Source organism: Periplaneta americana, chromosome 17, assembly GCF_040183065.1.
Source record: "Periplaneta americana isolate PAMFEO1 chromosome 17, P.americana_PAMFEO1_priV1, whole genome shotgun sequence".
Taxonomy (NCBI): Eukaryota; Metazoa; Arthropoda; class Insecta; order Blattodea; family Blattidae; genus Periplaneta; species Periplaneta americana.
This window is the reverse complement of record NC_091133.1, coordinates 3,746,840-3,765,637: the sequence shown is the minus strand read 5'-3', so window position 1 is coordinate 3,765,637 and position 18,798 is coordinate 3,746,840. Positions and strand designations below refer to the sequence as shown.

The 18,798-nt window shown below is 36.9% G+C and overlaps 1 protein-coding gene across 4 annotated transcripts in view; it reads right to left on the bottom strand.

The window, feature by feature from the left end:
* The window catches only part of LOC138693177 (zinc finger protein ZFP2-like), a 94,213-nt gene that overhangs the window by 22,871 nt on the left and 52,544 nt on the right, over positions 1-18,798 (bottom strand). For 2 of the 4 annotated variants that reach the window (XM_069816897.1, XM_069816901.1), the window contains exons 1-3: positions 8,891-9,408; positions 5,751-5,848; positions 1,927-2,010 (exon numbers count right to left, since the gene is read on the bottom strand). In XM_069816897.1, coding sequence (XP_069672998.1) covers positions 1,927-2,010; positions 5,751-5,843 — 177 coding nt within the window. In that variant the 5' untranslated portion in view covers positions 5,844-5,848; positions 8,891-9,408. The other 2 variants (XM_069816898.1, XM_069816900.1) reach the window with 2 other exon arrangements.

Here is an 18,798-nt window from a genome sequence, read left to right as displayed (position 1 = left end):
GGACTCATAGTTATAAAGATTAAATTATCACCAATTTACTTGTTTGTATTACTATTTTGCTATTTAAGGTTAAGAAAATTACTACTAGCAATATTTGTACACATCAGTAGTTTACACACTATACATACAGAGGGTGCCGAAAAAATGTATACACACTTTGACAGGATATATATATATATATATATTTAGGTTAAGTTTAGATTTAAGACCTCTCCTGGCACCACATTATCATAATCATCTTATCACATCATCGGGGTAATGTAACTCCGCCTTCCAGGCGCCCCAACCTCAGAAGTGGGTTACAACTAAGCCACGGCAAGGAGAGAAGACCAGAAATGTCGAAAAGACAACCTGGTGGCATTGGATAAAAAAAAAGAAAAAAAAAATATTTAATATATTTCAAAGTTGGACCGAAAAACAGTAATGTGTAGTATGATGTCCTGCCCTATGCTAGCGTTGCTGCACCACAGGTGAATCAACAACAAAATGGAGCCAACAGTAATGTGTAGTATGATGTCCTGTAAACAGATGAGACTCATATACGTTATGCTAGCGTTGCTGTGCGACAGGTCAATCAACAACAACAAAATGGAGCCAAGATTATCATCTGAACAGCGGAAAGCAATATTGAAGTGGTATTGGAGAACTGAGAATGTTGTTGAAGTTCAGCGGCATTGGAGACGTGAGTACAGAACAGAACCACCAAAGCGATTAACAATTGCACGCATTCGTGACAAATTTGAGACTCATGGTACCGTATGCGATGTTTACAAGGGCAGATATGGGAGACCTCGCAAATCAACAAGCCCCGCGTCCTCGGCTATGGTTTTGAAACGTTATGAGCACTCACCGCACAAATCTACAAAGCAATGTGCACGTGGGATTAGCAGAACCAGCGTAAGTCGTATTATTAAAACATCAAAGTTAAGAGTTCTCATCCCAAGACTTTTGCATGCATTAAATGAAGATGACCCTGATCCGAGACTGCAGTACTGTGAGTGGTTTCGGAACATGGTACAAGAGGATGAGTCTTTCGTAGGGAAAGTTGTTTAGTCCAATGAGGCAGTTAATTTACCTGGAATTAATCTCTGATGTGGGTTGTCACCTAGGGATTAATTGGACCATTCTTTTTTGATGGAACAGTAACTGACCAAGTGTACCTGAACATGTTATACACACCCGTCTTACCCACCATTCGTACACTCTATGGAAATGAGGAATTTTACTTCCAACAGGATGTTGCACCACCACATTACCACCGAGATGTACGTGCGTACCACGATGACAATCTTCCAGGCCACTGGATAGGACGAAGAAGTTCGATTGTTTCCACCGCATTCTCCGGATCTATCTCCGTTTGACTTTTACCTATGGAGGACTCTTAAGAATGTTGAATACCATACAAAACCAGCTACATTGGCAGCACTTCGGGAAGAAATTAAAATGGCATTTGCTGCAATCGCTGAAGACACTTTCGCAAACGTTCCTGGAACAGTAGTTCAACATACTCAGAAGTGTGTCGACGCCCATGGTGGGCATTTTGAGCAAATGTTGTAACTGTTTTAACTATAAAAGTCTAAGATGATTAGTGCTCATCATTTTCTGTTTGTGTAAATTCAGCCTTATTATGGTAACATAGTTTTTTCTTTGCTTGAAGTGTGTATACATATTTTTGGCACCCTCTGTCTCTCAGTATTGTACATGATCTATGATAGTGATCCGTTCGGAAGTAGGTGTCGATAAAGTGTTCTCTCTTTTGCTCATCAAAATGTGGCAATCCTGTAATAGGTACACTGAAAACATTGCTAGTTCCCTCTTATGGCAAACTGCACTGCGGAAGAGATGTACAGTGATGGTGTTGTTGACAAACAGAATACCAGATAAAACTTTAAATTAGAGCCAGAACACCCAATAAGCCCCACTCACCTGAGCTTCACATTTCATCCCTGATGTAAGATCACAGCTGTACTCCTCGCATTCTGTCTTTATCTCGGTCGATATTACAACTGCCTGGATAGCACAGAGATATCATAAAATAGTAATTATATATCACCTGTTTTTAATTTGATTTCAACTGTTACATGTTGCATTTTGGTTCTCCTTACGAGTGCCTGGACACTACTTACACCACAAGCGAGAAATTATAAATATAATACTGTTTACAGGGAGTTCAGGACGTTTAAAGCTATATGTAATGGTTGAGAAAACACATACACATAAACAGATATTGTTACATACATACACACATAATGTACATACATACATACACACAGTCGACCTGGTTGGCAAGTTGGTATAGCGCTGGCCTTCTATGCCCACGGTTGCAGGTTCGATCCCGGGCCAGGTCGATGGCATTTAAGTGTGCTTAAATGCGACAGGCTCATGTCAGTAGTTTTACTGGCATGTAAAAGAACTCCTGTGGGACAAAATTCCGGCACATCCGGCGACGCTGATATAACCTCTGCAGTTGCGAGCGTCGTTAAATAAAATATAACATTTAACATACACACATACCGGTACATACATACATTGATAAATACCCACATATACTACAGTAGTGTGCAAATTAATCCGAACACAACATATTTTTACATTTTCTGTCATTGTTGGCCTCACAGCTGCTCATACCGCTTTAATTGACATCTGCAGTACGTGTAATTCCATTGTTGAAGGCCTGTCGTTATTATTTTTTATAATATGTGACATTTTGCCTGTCGTTTTGTACTTATAAGCATTTCAGTTGTGTTGAAGACTTAATACTGCAATCCTGTGTACATTCTGTCGTCTTCACAAATGGATACAACTCCACGAAAATGGTCTAAAATTATAACATTAGCAGAGCATTCTTCTATGACACAGAGGCAAATTGCTGCAGAATGTCACATCGGTTTGGCTACTGTTAATTGATCATAAAACGATACAGGGAGACTGGATCCATCACACCCCAGAAAAAAGGAAACTGTGGCCGGAAAAAGAAGACTTCACCTGCAGATGATCGTTTAATTGTCAGGAAAAGTAAATTAAATCCTACACTAACTGCTGTCCACTTAACCCGCGAGTTAATGGCTACCACTGGGGGGAATATTCACGTCACAACAGTGCGGTGTAGGCTTTTGGAAGATGGACGAAGGGCTCGTAAGCCTCTTAAGAAACAACTGCTAACCCCTGTTATGTGCAAAAAACGCTTAATGTGGGCAAAATTACATCAACACTGGACAGTGAATGACTGGAAGAATGTACTTTTTTCCGATGAGTCTCATTTCGAGGTCCACGGCCACCGTGTTTCTTACGTACGGAAAGGATCCGAAAAAGTAACAGCAGCTCATCTCCAACAAGCACCCAAATACCCCCATAAAGTAATGTTTTGGGGTTGTTTTACACATGAAGGGCCTGGAGCATTAATACCTATCAAGGGAATGATGAATTCTAACAAATATATTCACTTATTGGAAACAAGAATCGTACCCCAGCTGCAAAAATCATTTCCGGATGGCAGAGGTGTGTTCCAACAAGACCTGGCACCATGCCATACGTCTCGAAAAACTACAGAATTCTTCAACAAGAAGAATATTCAGGTACTCCCCTGGCCAGGCAACTCACCCGACATCAACCCCATTGAGAACTTGTGGTCAATTTCCAAAAGAAGAATGCAAAAAATGGATTGTTCTATAAAGGAGAAGATGATTTCTGCCCTCATTGGTGTATGGTTTCGCGATGAAGAAATGAAGAATATTTGTGGGAAATTAGTGGAATCCATGCCAAATCGTCTCAGAGCTGTTATTAGGAACAAGGGAGGCCACATAGATTACTGAGGTATGTCTTAGATCCTTTTTTTTTATCCCGTTAAAGTGTTTTTGCATAAGTAATTACGTTGTTCGGATTAATTTGCACGGTACTGTGTGTGTATACATATATATATATATATATATACATCCATACATACCCACTTATTCTGTACATACATAAACTAACATGCAAACCTATATATATGATGCAGAACCATTGTTGTTTTAAATACAGAAACAAAGGGAATATACATCTACAGAATGTACAGAAAGCAGAAGAATTGCACAAAAACCTGAGAAAAACAACAGCAGATTATTACTGCAACATTCAATCACGCTCTCACCCCATGCCAGCCCAAGGGAATAACATCGTAACACATATTAACACCAGAACTTCAACGAGAGAAAGAGAATGCTAATATACACACTCCTATCTTTTTCGCTGTTTTGTATGTCAATTTAAAGCTAATTAATTCTCAGGTGGATCTGTGGAGAGAGAGTCTTTATTCACAAGAAATCCCAATACCTCGTATCAAGAAGAAAATCAACAATTAGAACAAAGAGTAACATTTCCCGAGGACGACTGTCGTGTATGACAGTATCACAACACCACAACATGCCCGCCATATTGGAATGACGTCAAATTTATTTGATGTTAAGGGAATCACATATGTACGAAAATTCACATGAATCAAGTGGTGTAATGCATTTCAACCTACGTTAATTCCATTACAATTTATGAAAAGACAAACTTACACAAATGATACTGTGGCAGGCCAGTGAAAGAGAAATGCATTGAACACAGAACATTGCCAATTTCAACCAAGTCATGCGTTAGGAAGACGACACGTAGAGCATAGCAATTTCTGAACATCATGAACAGAAGTTGTCACTAATAACTAATATACTCGACTAACAGTGTTGCAAGTACGTCACATGTAATTGTGGTGAAACATGTAATTATATTTTTTGCACGATCGTGTTTTTTGTTCTATTTACAGCTATTGTTGTTAGGCTTGAAAGTTAGAATTCCCACACAGAAACTTGTTGGTAGGGAAACCATTCACAACATAAAACAATACTGAAATAGACCCATTACAGTGCACGTATTGCTATTTAGTTACCATTGCAGTGTAGTTTAGGAAAGGTTTTGGAATAATATTCATCTGAATTTTCAATGCAAAATAAGTTATATTGTATTTGCAATTTTAAAAATATTATTGTGCAAAAAATGTTGTACATACAAGTCTGTGAAGTGCATTACAAAATTTGGGAAATTGAAATACTCGTTCTGCTAATTTCTTTATATTTTCCTCAGTTTTGTCGAAAGCACTTCCTAACCTTGAATCGTAATATACTATTACATACGCACCATAAATGATCAACAACAAAATCACACACCAACTCAGGTAATCACACATTAATCTTAATTTACATTACAAGCCAATGTGTTAAGTGTCGATTGTATAAAGAGTATACAAAACACGTTTTATTTTAGATAGACCACAAATATATATAGTACATGTTAGGTAAATAAAGAGATCGCAAGTTGAAGTTGAAGGTGCATCTGCTGCACCATATTCATGCTACAGATGCCAATATAGAGTTTACTTAGAGTAGAGTCTACGACTTAATCTGTAATGAAGTACTGCATTACACACGTTGTAAAAAATTAGAAAGCGTATAAAAGAAACTTGCAATAAATCTTCCTTTAAACCGTAAGTTAAATTAAAAGCTCTGTTTAACTCTCAAATGATTGTACATGGAAGATATGTAGGTACAACATGTGATATAGTGACAAAGGATACGAGGATCTGACGGCCATTTTTTATTATTTTTTTTTATTTGATTAAGTCCGTTGAATATAATCTGATAGGTGTACACTTTTTGTCATAAGGTAAACTTTTATATTTCATATAAATATCGCATATACAAAACAGATAATATCCGCTTTTGATACAATACCTCTAATACAGGTTTCTTCTCTTTCACATCTGTGTCATCACTTGTTTCTAGAGCCAGTGGGTCGACCTCGATTTCCGCTTTGATCACATTCATCGTAACTGAAAGAATTAAGAAAATGACATTGATATGCAGCATGTAAGCTGTTGGAAAAATGTATTATCGTGTTGTTACAAACTAGGAGCTTGTGCAACGAGTATCGCGTACCAAGTTAAAATCCATAAGAATATACAGGTAAGTAATAAACGATATTTACGCTGAGAGTATGTGTTGCTGCAACTACAAATCACTTATTCATAACTGTATGCATGTGACACAAACCATTGATTAAAAAAAGTATAGCCTCCTTTGGTGTAGCTTTTCTAGGAAGATACTGACTTGCAAAACAGGTTTGCACACTCAGATTTCTCGTCCTGCAGGTATCGACACGTAAGAAGTTGCGTGATATCCATAGATTAAAATTATCGTTTTTGAGTTTATACAGGGACATCATTTTATTTTTACTTCAATTTTTATTGTACCTGAGTTTTTCAATGTACTTCACTCCCACCCCTTCGACTAATGAAGTTCAACCATCCTCCACACAGAACCAAGACCGCATATACAGTCACAGTAGCTTTACGTTCAGAGTTTTCCAGTGATGAAAGAGCTTTCAATATTGAAACATTTTCGCACAGGTACCGTCGTTCATTTTCCTACGTAAAATGTCCTGTAAAGGCTAGTGGTTGGGCTGTCTTAGCTCTTTTCTGAGTACATTCATTTCTATTAGGAATTGGACGTCTACGTAATATTATACCCATTTAATTGTTTAAAATAACTTAAATAATAGGGCCTCGTTAAGTAATTAACTGCCACGTGATTTCCACCCTTTCTACGACCCTGCGATATAACCACTTGGACGGACAGTAGATAGCATATCTGAGTAATTTTATCTGTGCGGGTCGGGCAGAAGTGAAGACTGAATTTACAGTGCGTAAGGTACTCTTTTATAGAGTAGGTACAGAATTATTTCAACATGAGTTACTAGTACGAAGGACGAAACTGGCAATTGGAATTAGATGCAATAGTCTATAGTGCGATAATATGCACAAAAGAACTGGAGCCTGTATCGAAATGAACGACCACCATTTTCAAAAATGTGTTTAAATATCCATATTATGATTATTTTTCAATTTAACTTCATTCTCTGTATTGTACGCTAATGTGCTGTAGACAGTATAATATACACAGCATAATGAATACGTTCGTATGGCTAACCCAGTTCGTGAGTAAAAACACTTATTCTTAATACAGTACTGTATTAACATTAAACAAAAACCTAATGAAAATTATCGAACTCAAAATCGCGATATTTCCTAGTTTACGTAAATGGATGAACTACTTTTCTTCCCTGCTATACCTAGTAGAGTGATTTGTGTTTGACACCAATATTATCGAACTACAGTCGTGGAAGGGGATAGCAATCTGTGTTTCCGGTTCTCGAAAGGTATAGCCAGTTTAATATTAGAAATGTTAGTAAAAATAAAATGATGTCCCTGTAGAAATTTGATCTTTTTGGATGGGGTTAAGTATAGGTACTGCAGTGAGGGTCACAAACAAAAGCCTCGCGTATAATTAAGTCGCATCTTAGGGAACCACTCCCCTAGCCATGACCTAACATGATCACCATTGTACTATTTATCTTGTCAGAAATGCGACTCTAATGAAAAATAGTAGTGAAAAAACAAATCACTGTATTCCTCTACTACTTGAGACGTACACTAAATCAGAGAGCTGAATTGAAACCCATGCAGAATAAAGTTCACATGCAGCGCAATGTATTCGCACAAGAGCACGGCCCTTCGGCGACAAAATCATTCACAGAACAGCAGTGGTATGCATAATGAGCCTCAAGCTGGAGAGCAAGCCTTCGAGTCCCTCTTCTGTAATATATATAAAGTTTCTAGTACGTTTTGTTCCAAATGCTTTTGACGTAGGCCTAATTTTCATTTCTTTGAAATAGTATCCCTTTTTAAAGAAGAGACAATGTAACTTACGATTAAAGCAACATATCGCAATATGTAGAAAGGTGAAGGTTACTTATTTACCTGGCACTATAGCAAATTGCTAAAGTGCCCTGGATTTATAGTATGTTTGTTGTTAGTCAACTGTCCGAAGACAAGTCTGAACCTCAGAAGTGACACCAAGAAGCACCTCTTATGAGGCAACTAGGCCAGTAGATAATGGGGTAGAGTGGCCAATTCCTTTCACCCTCCATTGCATATATCGCCGATTAGCTACATGTTACACTAACCAGACTTTAGATGCATACAAACAATTATTGTTCTTCCTCTAACACATATAGTCAAGTGAGATGTACTGTCTGATAATAGATGTACATATCACACCCAGAACTTCAATCACAGGAGTATGGAATACTGGAAATTGGATGTGATCACTGCGAGAGCTGTATGCTCATGCAACCCGCCCCAATTACATACCGCATTTATATACCTAAATTGCCGTTCGTGAATGTGACGTAATTTGAATAATACTACACACCTAATCTAAGCTAATCTATAACCTAACCTCTCACATAATACTACACACCTGTAGTAACATAACTCACGTTTAGTACAATTTCGTTTGTATATATTGTCATCCCTGCTACATGCCGTATCGGGTGCTACCTAGTGGAAGGGGATCGTGATGACGGGGAGGAAATGTGGCGACTTTCATAATTGAATCGACTTTTGCAAACAGGTTACAAATTTAATGTTTTGAGATATTCGAGAAAAACATAGCACATAGGAAACTTAAAATTGGAACTTGACATTCTTGTTACATGAAGTTAGCTACAAATGTGACTTACATATGTTGTAATTTACTCATATTATTATTCCATTGACCATCCATTAAGTTACAGTTTCCATGAAAAAAAAAAAAGAATCAAATATAATATTGTCCTTTTTGCATTTAATGGGGTAGTGTGTATTTTTTGAAGTAATGAATGTGTTACTGTAGTGATAATTCGATATACATACTGCAATAAGAATTTAGATGTGTTGTGACTCTGATAAAAGTGTTGAAAATTCTTTCATAGCGCCACAATAGCAATGATAAAAGTGAGTAATATTCATTACAATGGAGGGTGGATCCTCTACCTTGACCAGTACAAATTTATGTAAAAAAATAAATGCACTAGATATTGGTTTTCGGCATTGACTGTCAAATATTCATCGCACTTAACTTTAGCACAGTATTAGCACCAATGATAATATTACTTTAACAAAAGCCCAGCAATCAGTGACATCAAGAATGCCGTGACTCATTTTCATGAACCTTAAACCCCTGATCATATTTTTAACTCAGATTGCCTATCTCAAACGAACGGCGTACTTCAAGGCGACCCACAAAAGGCCCGATTGCATAAAACATGAGATATCTACTACATAGCTATCCATTTTATAACTTTTTTTTCTAATGGGTAGTAGAAGGATTTAAAAAGGGCGCGTCAGCTAATTAGGCTATTTGCGCCCTCATCTAAAATTCCTCATAAAACAAATAAATAAATAATATAATAATCAGAGTGCTAAAAGAACAAATAAGCGTTGTCACGGTAAAATGAGGTACACAAATCCAGTATACACCAGGAGATTTGTACAGAATCATAAGTCACGAATTCTATGACCCTAGGTGGTATTCAAAACGAACAAATAAAGTAATTAAACTAAGGCCACCAGAGATAAATTTGTATCACATTTCAAAAACAATAAAATTTTATGAAATATTCCCATGTATGAAGTCCGAAATATCCACCATGTAAAATCAAATATAAAACAAGAAACGTAACCTCTGGATGTAAAGGGTCCAGAGTATAAGTAAAACGGAACAATAAAAAACTAAATTACCTTATTCAGTCCAGTATTCGATAAAAATCTCAGAACAGCATTTGTACAATTAAATTCATTTCCAAGAGCGTCATGTAGTGTCGGCCAAATTCCATATTGCCGGCGGACACGATCATATTTTCTGAAATGCAATAAAAAATGTTCCATCGTAAGTGGAACACGGCACATATCACACTCCGGCTGAGGCTCGCCACATAGGAGATAGCCATGAGTCAGATGACAGTGGCCAATCCTCAACTGGGTGAGTAAAACCTCCTCGTGTCGTGACGCTCTTAAGGACGAATCCCAACCTCGAACAGTATTCCTTATATTTCGTAATTTGTTTCCCTCTTGTGCAGACCATTCTCCTTCCCATTGCCACCATATTTTATATTTCAAGTAGTTTTGAATGTCCTGCCACCTCTCGCGCCAATATACCAGAGAGCCATTCAGTGCACCAGCCCTGGCTGCAGCATCCGCGGCCTCATTTCCTGCAATTCCTACATGACCAAGAATCCACACTACTCCCGTCTCATAATCAGATCTAAGGAGAGTGTGGAACATTTCCTGAATTCTTAACAGAAGCGGATCTCAATTAAAAGACTGCAAGGACTGATTGGCACTGAAAGAGTCGGACAAGATAACGAATCTGCCCTGGGGTTGCCTAATTAAAAACAAAAAAGCTCTGTAAAATGCATAGAGTTCAGCAGTAAAAATACTAGTATAATGGCTCAGTCTGTATTTAAATATCCATTTGTAACGAAGGAACAACCAACACAATCATTTATCTGGGATCAGTCAGTAAAAACTAATGAATGATTTGGATATCGTGATAAAAGTTCACTAAAACGAAGTCTATAAACAAAAGCTGGTGTAAAATTCTTAAAACATTGGCTCAGACTTACATCAAACATGGGACGTCGTATAATCCACGGAGCAGTGGTGGTATACTCCAGTGTGCGAACTGGTGGTAAATGGATGTCGAGCTCAGAGAGCAGTTCACGAAACCGCACACCTGCTGGACGAAGTCTCCGTGGATTTTCCCTGTATCGGCCGTAAGGAGATGAATGGCGAAAGGAGTCGTAAGAATTGTGCTCAGGCTGCGAGCGGAGCTTAACAGCATACGAGCAAAACAATACATTACGTCGCCGATACATCAGACTGGTTCGGAAGGCCCCTGTAGTAAGTCGTATCCCATGGTGATGGATAGTATCTAAAAGACGTAATTTAGATTTATTTGCTGAGCCATAAATAAAACTGTCATAATCCAGCTTCGATCGTATAGGAGCTCGGTCTGTACCCCAGCGAACCCCTGACAAAGGGCGTAAAATGTTTAAGGCTTTCTCGCAACACCTTCTCAAATCACGTATATTCGCCTCCCACCTTAATTTATAATCAAAGAAAAGGCCCAAAAATCTCGCTGGCTGCATCGCAATCATCATTGTAATAGGCACACGCAGTAGTAGAACCAGCCGCACCAGCAATAGACACCACTGAAGATGTTCACCGCAGCAGTGAACGAAACGTCTGGTCTCACAACCAACAGACCACGGCCTCATAGCCCGGTAAACTTTTCTACTATTGACGCCGGCCGTGAAAGCCTACACTCCAATATAAGTCTCATACAGGCCTGCTTGCAAAATGTGACGAAATGGAGAAACGACTCTTATTCTAGTACGCATGTAATTCTCGTTGATGTGTCAATGCAATGACCATACCAAGATCATATCTAAAGTTTAGGCAGGTTTTATCATAGTCTACAGAATACTTTTATGAGTCATATACACTTTGTGCTCATCTTATGCACTTTGACGTTAGTTTAGCGCCTTTCAGTATTATGTCCACTTTGTTTCCATAGGTGGAGCGACAACCGTTTAATAAGGGGGGGGGGGGCAAAGCAAAATCAAAGAATTCCCATATAAGGGGTTTATGGGGGACTCATTTACCTCCTTCCCCCGATATAGCTTGATCGTTGTACATTATATCGGAATATGATAATTTTGTAAAGGTATTTTCGGGGACAGAGGTTGTTTCTTACAGTGTTACATTCATACCGGTACCTGCGATGTTTTGGACCCAGTTCAATAGGGCTTGAACTGTAGGTCAACTACAAATTATAATAGGGCATAACTTGAAACAATCTCTCTTTTTTTTCGCTCTTAAAGAAACATATGCATACATCAATAAAAATTTTGTAAGTGTGCTAACAGAAACTTTTTTATATAAAGCTTACATTCCTGAAGATATCATATGAAATATAAACTCTAATTATTTTATTTAATCTCTTCTTTAAGCTTACACATTATACCGGGATTGTTTCTGCATTGTTGTGCAGTATGTTATTCATATTTCTCCAAGTGGCGGCCTGAACACCTGCAGACTTCTAACACAGGAGTACAGGCTGTTACAAAAGAAACATTACACTGCTTCCATTCCTCAAATGAGGTATCGAAATTCTTATAAAAAAAAAAGGTAAAAAGTAAAGGTATCCCCGTAACATGCCTTGAAGGCACTTGGGGGGTGCATGGAGGTAGAGCAGCATGCTTTCCATGACCTCGGCACTAGAATAAAGTGATGTGGTCGCCACCACGCTCTGACCGCCTTTTACCCCCGGGGAGGACCCGGTACTCAATTTTATAGGAGGCTGAGTGAACCTCGGGGCCGTTCTGAAAGTTTGGTAACGAGAAAAAATCCTGTCACCACCTGGGATCGAACCCCGGACCTTTCAGTCCGCAGCCAGCTGCTCTACCAACTGAGCTACCCAGCCGCCATACAGAAATTCTTATACATTCAGAAATTTAAAATAAATATTATAGTCCAGACACATTTTCTGAAGGCTTTCATCGTCAATTTAAGTACAGAAACTTAAACATAAACAAAAGCAAAAAAATTTTTTGAATGCTTTCTAACATTAAAAAAAAAAGAATTGTGACAAATTTGGTGGGTAGAACCCCCATAGCCCCTATAACTTCGCCTATGTTTGTTCCACTAGATGCGTCATTCATTGTTTTCGGCAGAAAAGTGAAAAAAAGAGAAAAATATATATACTTTTACGATAGATATAGATATCAACGAGGACAGCAAAAAAGACTTACAAAATACCATAGGCCCACAAGTGTGATAAGATCTGATAGCTCTGGCGTAACTCATGTAAACGTCTGTGTTTTCCGACGAGAGTGGCTGGAATCTTATGTGTACGTAGATTAAGTTCGGATTAGTTCAGGTTACGTTAAGTTAGGTTAGTAATAGCATGTGGGAAAATAACAAAGATACTACCAAATTGCAGCTGAGCAGAGCATAGGTCATTATGAAAAAAAGAAAATTAAACAGTGGTTTCATGAAGTTTGTTGCATGGTAGTAGAAAGAAGGAAAGAGGCAAAATTTAATTCATTACAGGATCCAGTTGAGGAGAACAGAGATAATTATTTCAATGAAAGACGGAAAGCAAGTCGTATATTTACGAATAAGAGACTACTTGAGGAAGAACTGAACGAGGTAAAAAAAATAGTAAGAGTAAAAAGATAAGAGATTTATATAAGGGTATAAAAGAATTTAAGAACGGATATCAGGCAAGGGTAAACGTGATCAAGGATGAGAATGGTGACTTGCTTGCAGACTCTCATTCTCCTGAACAGATGGAAAAACCATTTTGGGCAACTACTAAATGCACATAGGCCAAATAGAAATGATTCAGACGAAATTCGAATACAAACTGTTGGGCCATTTGTACCGAATTCACACTTTCAGAAATCGAAATTGCGATATAGAAAATCTGAAAAAATACAAGTCTCCAGGTATCGATCAAATTCCAGCAGGATTAATACAAGAGAGTGGTAGCGCATTATCTCGCTTGCACTTGCTATTTGGGAACAGGAAATTGTAACAGAACAATTGAAGAGCCATAATAGTACCTATATTTAAGAAGAGGGACAAGACGAACTGTGGTAACTTTCGAGCAATATCACTTTTGTTGTCGTCGTACAAAATTGTGTCCAATATTCTTTCGAGAAGATTAAGTCCGTACGTAGATGAAATTATTCGGGATCATCAGTGCGGTTTTAGGTGTAACAGATCGGCTATTGATGAGATTTTTTGTATTTTGACAGATATTGCAGAAAAATGGGAGTATAAGTGTACAGTACAAGAGTTATTCATAGATTTGAAAAAAGCATATGAATCGGTTAAGAGAGAAGTTTCATATAATATTCTTATTGAATTTGGTGTTCCCAAGAAAGTACTTCGATTAATTAAAATGTGTCTCAGTGAAACTTACAGCAGAGTCCGCATAGGTCAGTTTCTATCTGATGCTTTTCCAATTGAGTGAGGGGTAAAGCAAGGAGATGCACAATCACATTTACTTTTTAACTTTGCTCTAGAGTATGCCATTAGTCAATTTTAGAATAATAGAGGTTTGAAATTGGACGGGTTAAATCAGCTTCTTGTCTTTGCGGATGACGTATGTTACGAGAAAATGCACAAACGATTAGGGAAAACACGGAAATTTTACTTGAAGCAAGTAACTGTAACCATCAGTTGCTACAGGTATCCCGAGCAGAAGACTTCGACCGAGGATACCTAACCACTGAAGATGTCTGCCGTAGAAGTAGACGAAACGTCTGGTAATGTCAGCACCAGTAGACCACGGCATCTTAGCCCAGAAGCTCTCTTTCAACTAGACACCGGCCGTGAAAGCCTGCATGCTAAGATTAATTAACGCGTTTCTTTCCAAAAAGCTTCAGATTAAAGTGTGTAATATTTTGTGCTTTCAAAACTTAATTTATTTAAGGAACGCACAGGTGAAATTACTAAATCTTACAGTTTTCTTTTTTTTTTTCTCAAAGACCAAGGACACTGGAATAAAATTATGTGACGTTTCCTTATTAAGATGAAATATATGGCAGGAATATTTTTCAACGTTATTTTCTTTAATTTTCGACGTGTGGAACCATTTATATATCAATTTAATTAATATATATATAAATGGTTCCACACGTCGAAAATTAAAGAATATCACGTTGAAAAAAATTCCTGCCCTTTATTGCATCTTAATAAGGAAACGTGTCACATAATTTTATTCTGGTGTCCTTGGTCTTTGAGAAAAAAAATGAAAACTGTAAGATTTAGTAATTTCACCTGTGCGTTCCCTTAATAATACGACAACTGTTAACAAAAAAGTTATATAAAAATTAAGAACACTTATTAATCGACAATTTCAAGAATCAGTGGAAGCAAACGATGGATAATAAGTAATAATTCAGTAAGATTGAAATATGTGCGAGGAATAAATTAATCTAATAAATGCTTTACAATATGAAAAGAAAACTACTGCTTCACCAATCGATAGGATGTTCATGGCTTCCTTAAAGAAATATTGTCCGAGACGTTTAACAACGGCTTACTAGGAAAGTAATGTTCACTGTACACTGACTCTTAATTCCTCACTAGAGTCGAAGTGAATGCAGCTGCTGTTACTGGTTATAGTACACCCTAATTATCTGAAGACGACCACTTGTTCTATTGCCTCATTTGGAATTCCTCTGACAATAGTCCTCGTCTTATTTGAATATACGCTTATCCCATACTATTGTTCACAGCTGTCATTGACATCCAGTAGCATATAGCTTAGTATCGTCTCCTCTGCTGCTAACAACGCCATATCACCAACAAATCTGATGTACTTCACTCTTCTCCCTGCCGCAGTAAATCCTCCCATGTTCTGAAAATATAGTATTTCTTCACATACAGGTTAACCCACTACAAAATCTAACACACAAAATGCTTTAAGAATTGAATTCTGGTGGTAATCTGAAAAACGTTAACCACGAATTTAATATTTGAAAGTTTTCTCGTCTGTGTGCCGGCGTTCATGCTTTCTTAGGATTGTCGAATCTGACAGACACTTACCACAAATGCGACATTTGAACGGTTTCTCACCTGTGTGCCGGCGTAGATGTTTTTTTAGGATATTCGACATTGAGAAACCCTGACCACAAACATCACATTTGAAATGTTTATCTCCGGTGTGCACGTGTTCATGGGCTTTTAAGGAAACCGAAAAAGAATAACACTTTCCGCAAACATCACATTTGAAAGGTTTCTCACCTGTATGCAGACGTTCATGGACTCTCAGATAACCCGGCAACGAGAAACACTTACCACAAACACCACATGATAATATGCTGAATAGTGGAAAGGTGCATAGTGCAATTACGTTGAGAACAGAAACAAAGTACAAAATATTCACAAATTAAACTAACACAACTTTTTTATTTTAACTTTTTTTTTTAAGTTTATGATAGAAATGCAAAATTTAATGAGAGAAAATTATTTCAATGCAATATCAGTGTCAAATATACCATATTATGAATGTTTTAACTTCATATTTAGAAGATACGAAAAGATACAATATTATTATATGTTTTGATGCGATATCTAATCCAGGAAACATTTCTGTTTATAAAAACAAGTGAAATAGGATAGATTTTAAGGTTGGCATTTCACTAATCTGGCTATCCTAGATGCGAATCTGTCATTCTCTTCTCTGGTTGCTTGCACACCCACACTTTGTTCACTGAATGTCGACATGTGCCATATTTGAGATTCTGTCGCACACCAATGGATCATTTGAATATACACAGCCACGCGGTGGAAAATGGCTGTTACAGAGTAACTATTTAACCACTTATTATAGAAGAAATTTTCTATGAGCGAATAATTCAATAATTTCTAGTCACGAATTTGGTGGATTTTGTAAGTGGTTCACAACAATTTAACAACTGCAATGGTTATCCAGCGTCTCAGTGAAGTGAAGGTGATAATGCCTGCGAAATGTGTCTATGGTTAGTGTAGAAAGTTAACCAGCATTTTCTCTCAATGGGTTAAGGGGTAATACCTGAAAAAACTTCAAACAGGTAACTCGTCCCAAGCTGTATCTGGACACTGATTTGCTAGTCTCACGGTCAGACATGTTAATTGCAACTCCACACTTTTGAACGAAATTGGTACAATCCCCATTTTTCTGATAATGTCTAATACTAAGTCATTGTATGACTTCAAATTTTTACACTACCAGGTATATAATGATTCGGTTGAGTTCGCTTTCTATAGTTCTTCTATACTCATTACATGTTCTTCCAGTTTTGCTCCATAATTTCTGCCAGGAAAAATCATGAAGTATCCAATTATACTAAAGCTCCAGTACACAAAGATTCCTTTGTTATGACAATATTGATTATTATATCGTAGAGAAAAAATTACTTAGAAAATTCGTTCAACAATTTTGTGAACTTTCCCGAGAATTTTAACTAAGTTGCAGACTAGTCATAAGAAGTAAAGGAAATTGAAATACAGTGTTTTTTTCCAATAATTTTAAAATTGGCAAAATGAAGTTTCTAATATTACGTTTCTCTACCTCTAGCTTAAATGCAGTTCACTGACAGATTAAGAGTAAATAAAATATACAACAGTTTCATGTATTCTGTATCTGCATGTATATATCACAACATTTTGCAAAATTTAGAATCTATTCTGCAATCCACCTAAAATCAACTATATAATTTAACATAAACTTACAAAAATATCTTCTCTCTATGCGTAAGATAATATTCTACAAAAGATACATTGCAACTACGTAAATACTTAAAAACAAAAGATGAGCTAAGGTATGTACATACATCTGAAACAAAATCTTTTACTTGGAAACGGTAATAAGTATTAAGAATTTTAGACAACGACACAGAGTAGACAAAAAGAAGCAGTGTTCTCAAACACCACAGATTATGCAACAAGCAATTACGTTTTCATATGTAAAACAAACCGAGATATAACTCCAGAATTAGTTCCCTGCAATATGTCATATCTCGTAACACTAAATAGCGATAAGTGTTTTTCTGTCTCTATCATAAAGTAAAAGGCACTGCAAACACTGTTGTAAAGAGGTAGCGGATCTGACAATCAAAACACAAGATAAACACACTGCATTCCTTTTGCTCCACTCACCTCAGGTTCACGTTTCACAACAGGTAACGAAATTGCTACTGGAGCTATCTCACATTTTACCTCTGATACGAGATCATGGCTCTGGTTCACATATTCCTCCTTTATATCAGTCACATGATGATCCAAGAAATTCCGTTCCTGCAGTACAAACAGACGTCTTAAATGTGCAATTTATTACAGTGTTAGAAGACGACTTCTAACGTTACAAGCTGCTGTCTATATATCTGCATGCAACAGCTCGACATTATGAGGAATGGGGCCAAGATTCATATGGGAACGCAAATTTTTCATGCAGAAACATTATTTAGACATGTTATGAAGGTCTGACATAATACGAAAAGCAAATTGTGCATATTACGACTATCCCTGCATATAATATACCATTGTGCATATATTGTAGCATGTTTTCTACACTGTTTTGTGTTAAACCCAAAATTTGAGTTGTTTTACAAAAAAAAAAAATAAATAAATAAAAAAATAAAAAAATAAAAAAATTAACAAATAAATAAATAAAATAAAACAATAAGACTTTTGTTGGCTGCACAGGATGGCTAGAAAATACATATGTATGAAGGGAAACTGTGATGAAAAATCACTGCCTGCTTTTGATCCATTTCTGAGCTTATAATCTCAGCAGCTAACATCCATATTCATTTTGTTCATTTAATTCCTGTGCATATGCCGATAACAATTTTGTTCCATAATTCTGCCCGGCAAAAGTATGGTATGAACAGAAACATCATTTGGTATTTATGTATTTTATCATCGCAAAAGCATGGTCGTGAGGGATTAGATGTAATCCACTTCATAAACCGCAATCACTATCCACATAATTACCATAAATTAACAAAGAATGTGACATCACCTAAAATTTTTCCATTCAACATGCCTTGAATTTCAAATCAAATCTATTGATCCTTTATACGGGGGAATGCAATTGTTCATCCTATCCCATAATCTCCTGGGTTAGTTGCGTAATGAGTGATGTCTTAATGGTATCACTTATGAGGTTCAAACCTGTTTTCGGACAGTTGACTAACAAACAAAAATTGTTTATTTATCATTCAATTAACTTTTAAATTGTTGTCACCTCTATTTGTCACAGTCATGGCAGATTTCATGCACTGCTATCCATACAATTCTACAACACCATATTATAAAAATAGTAAGCATAAAAATATAAA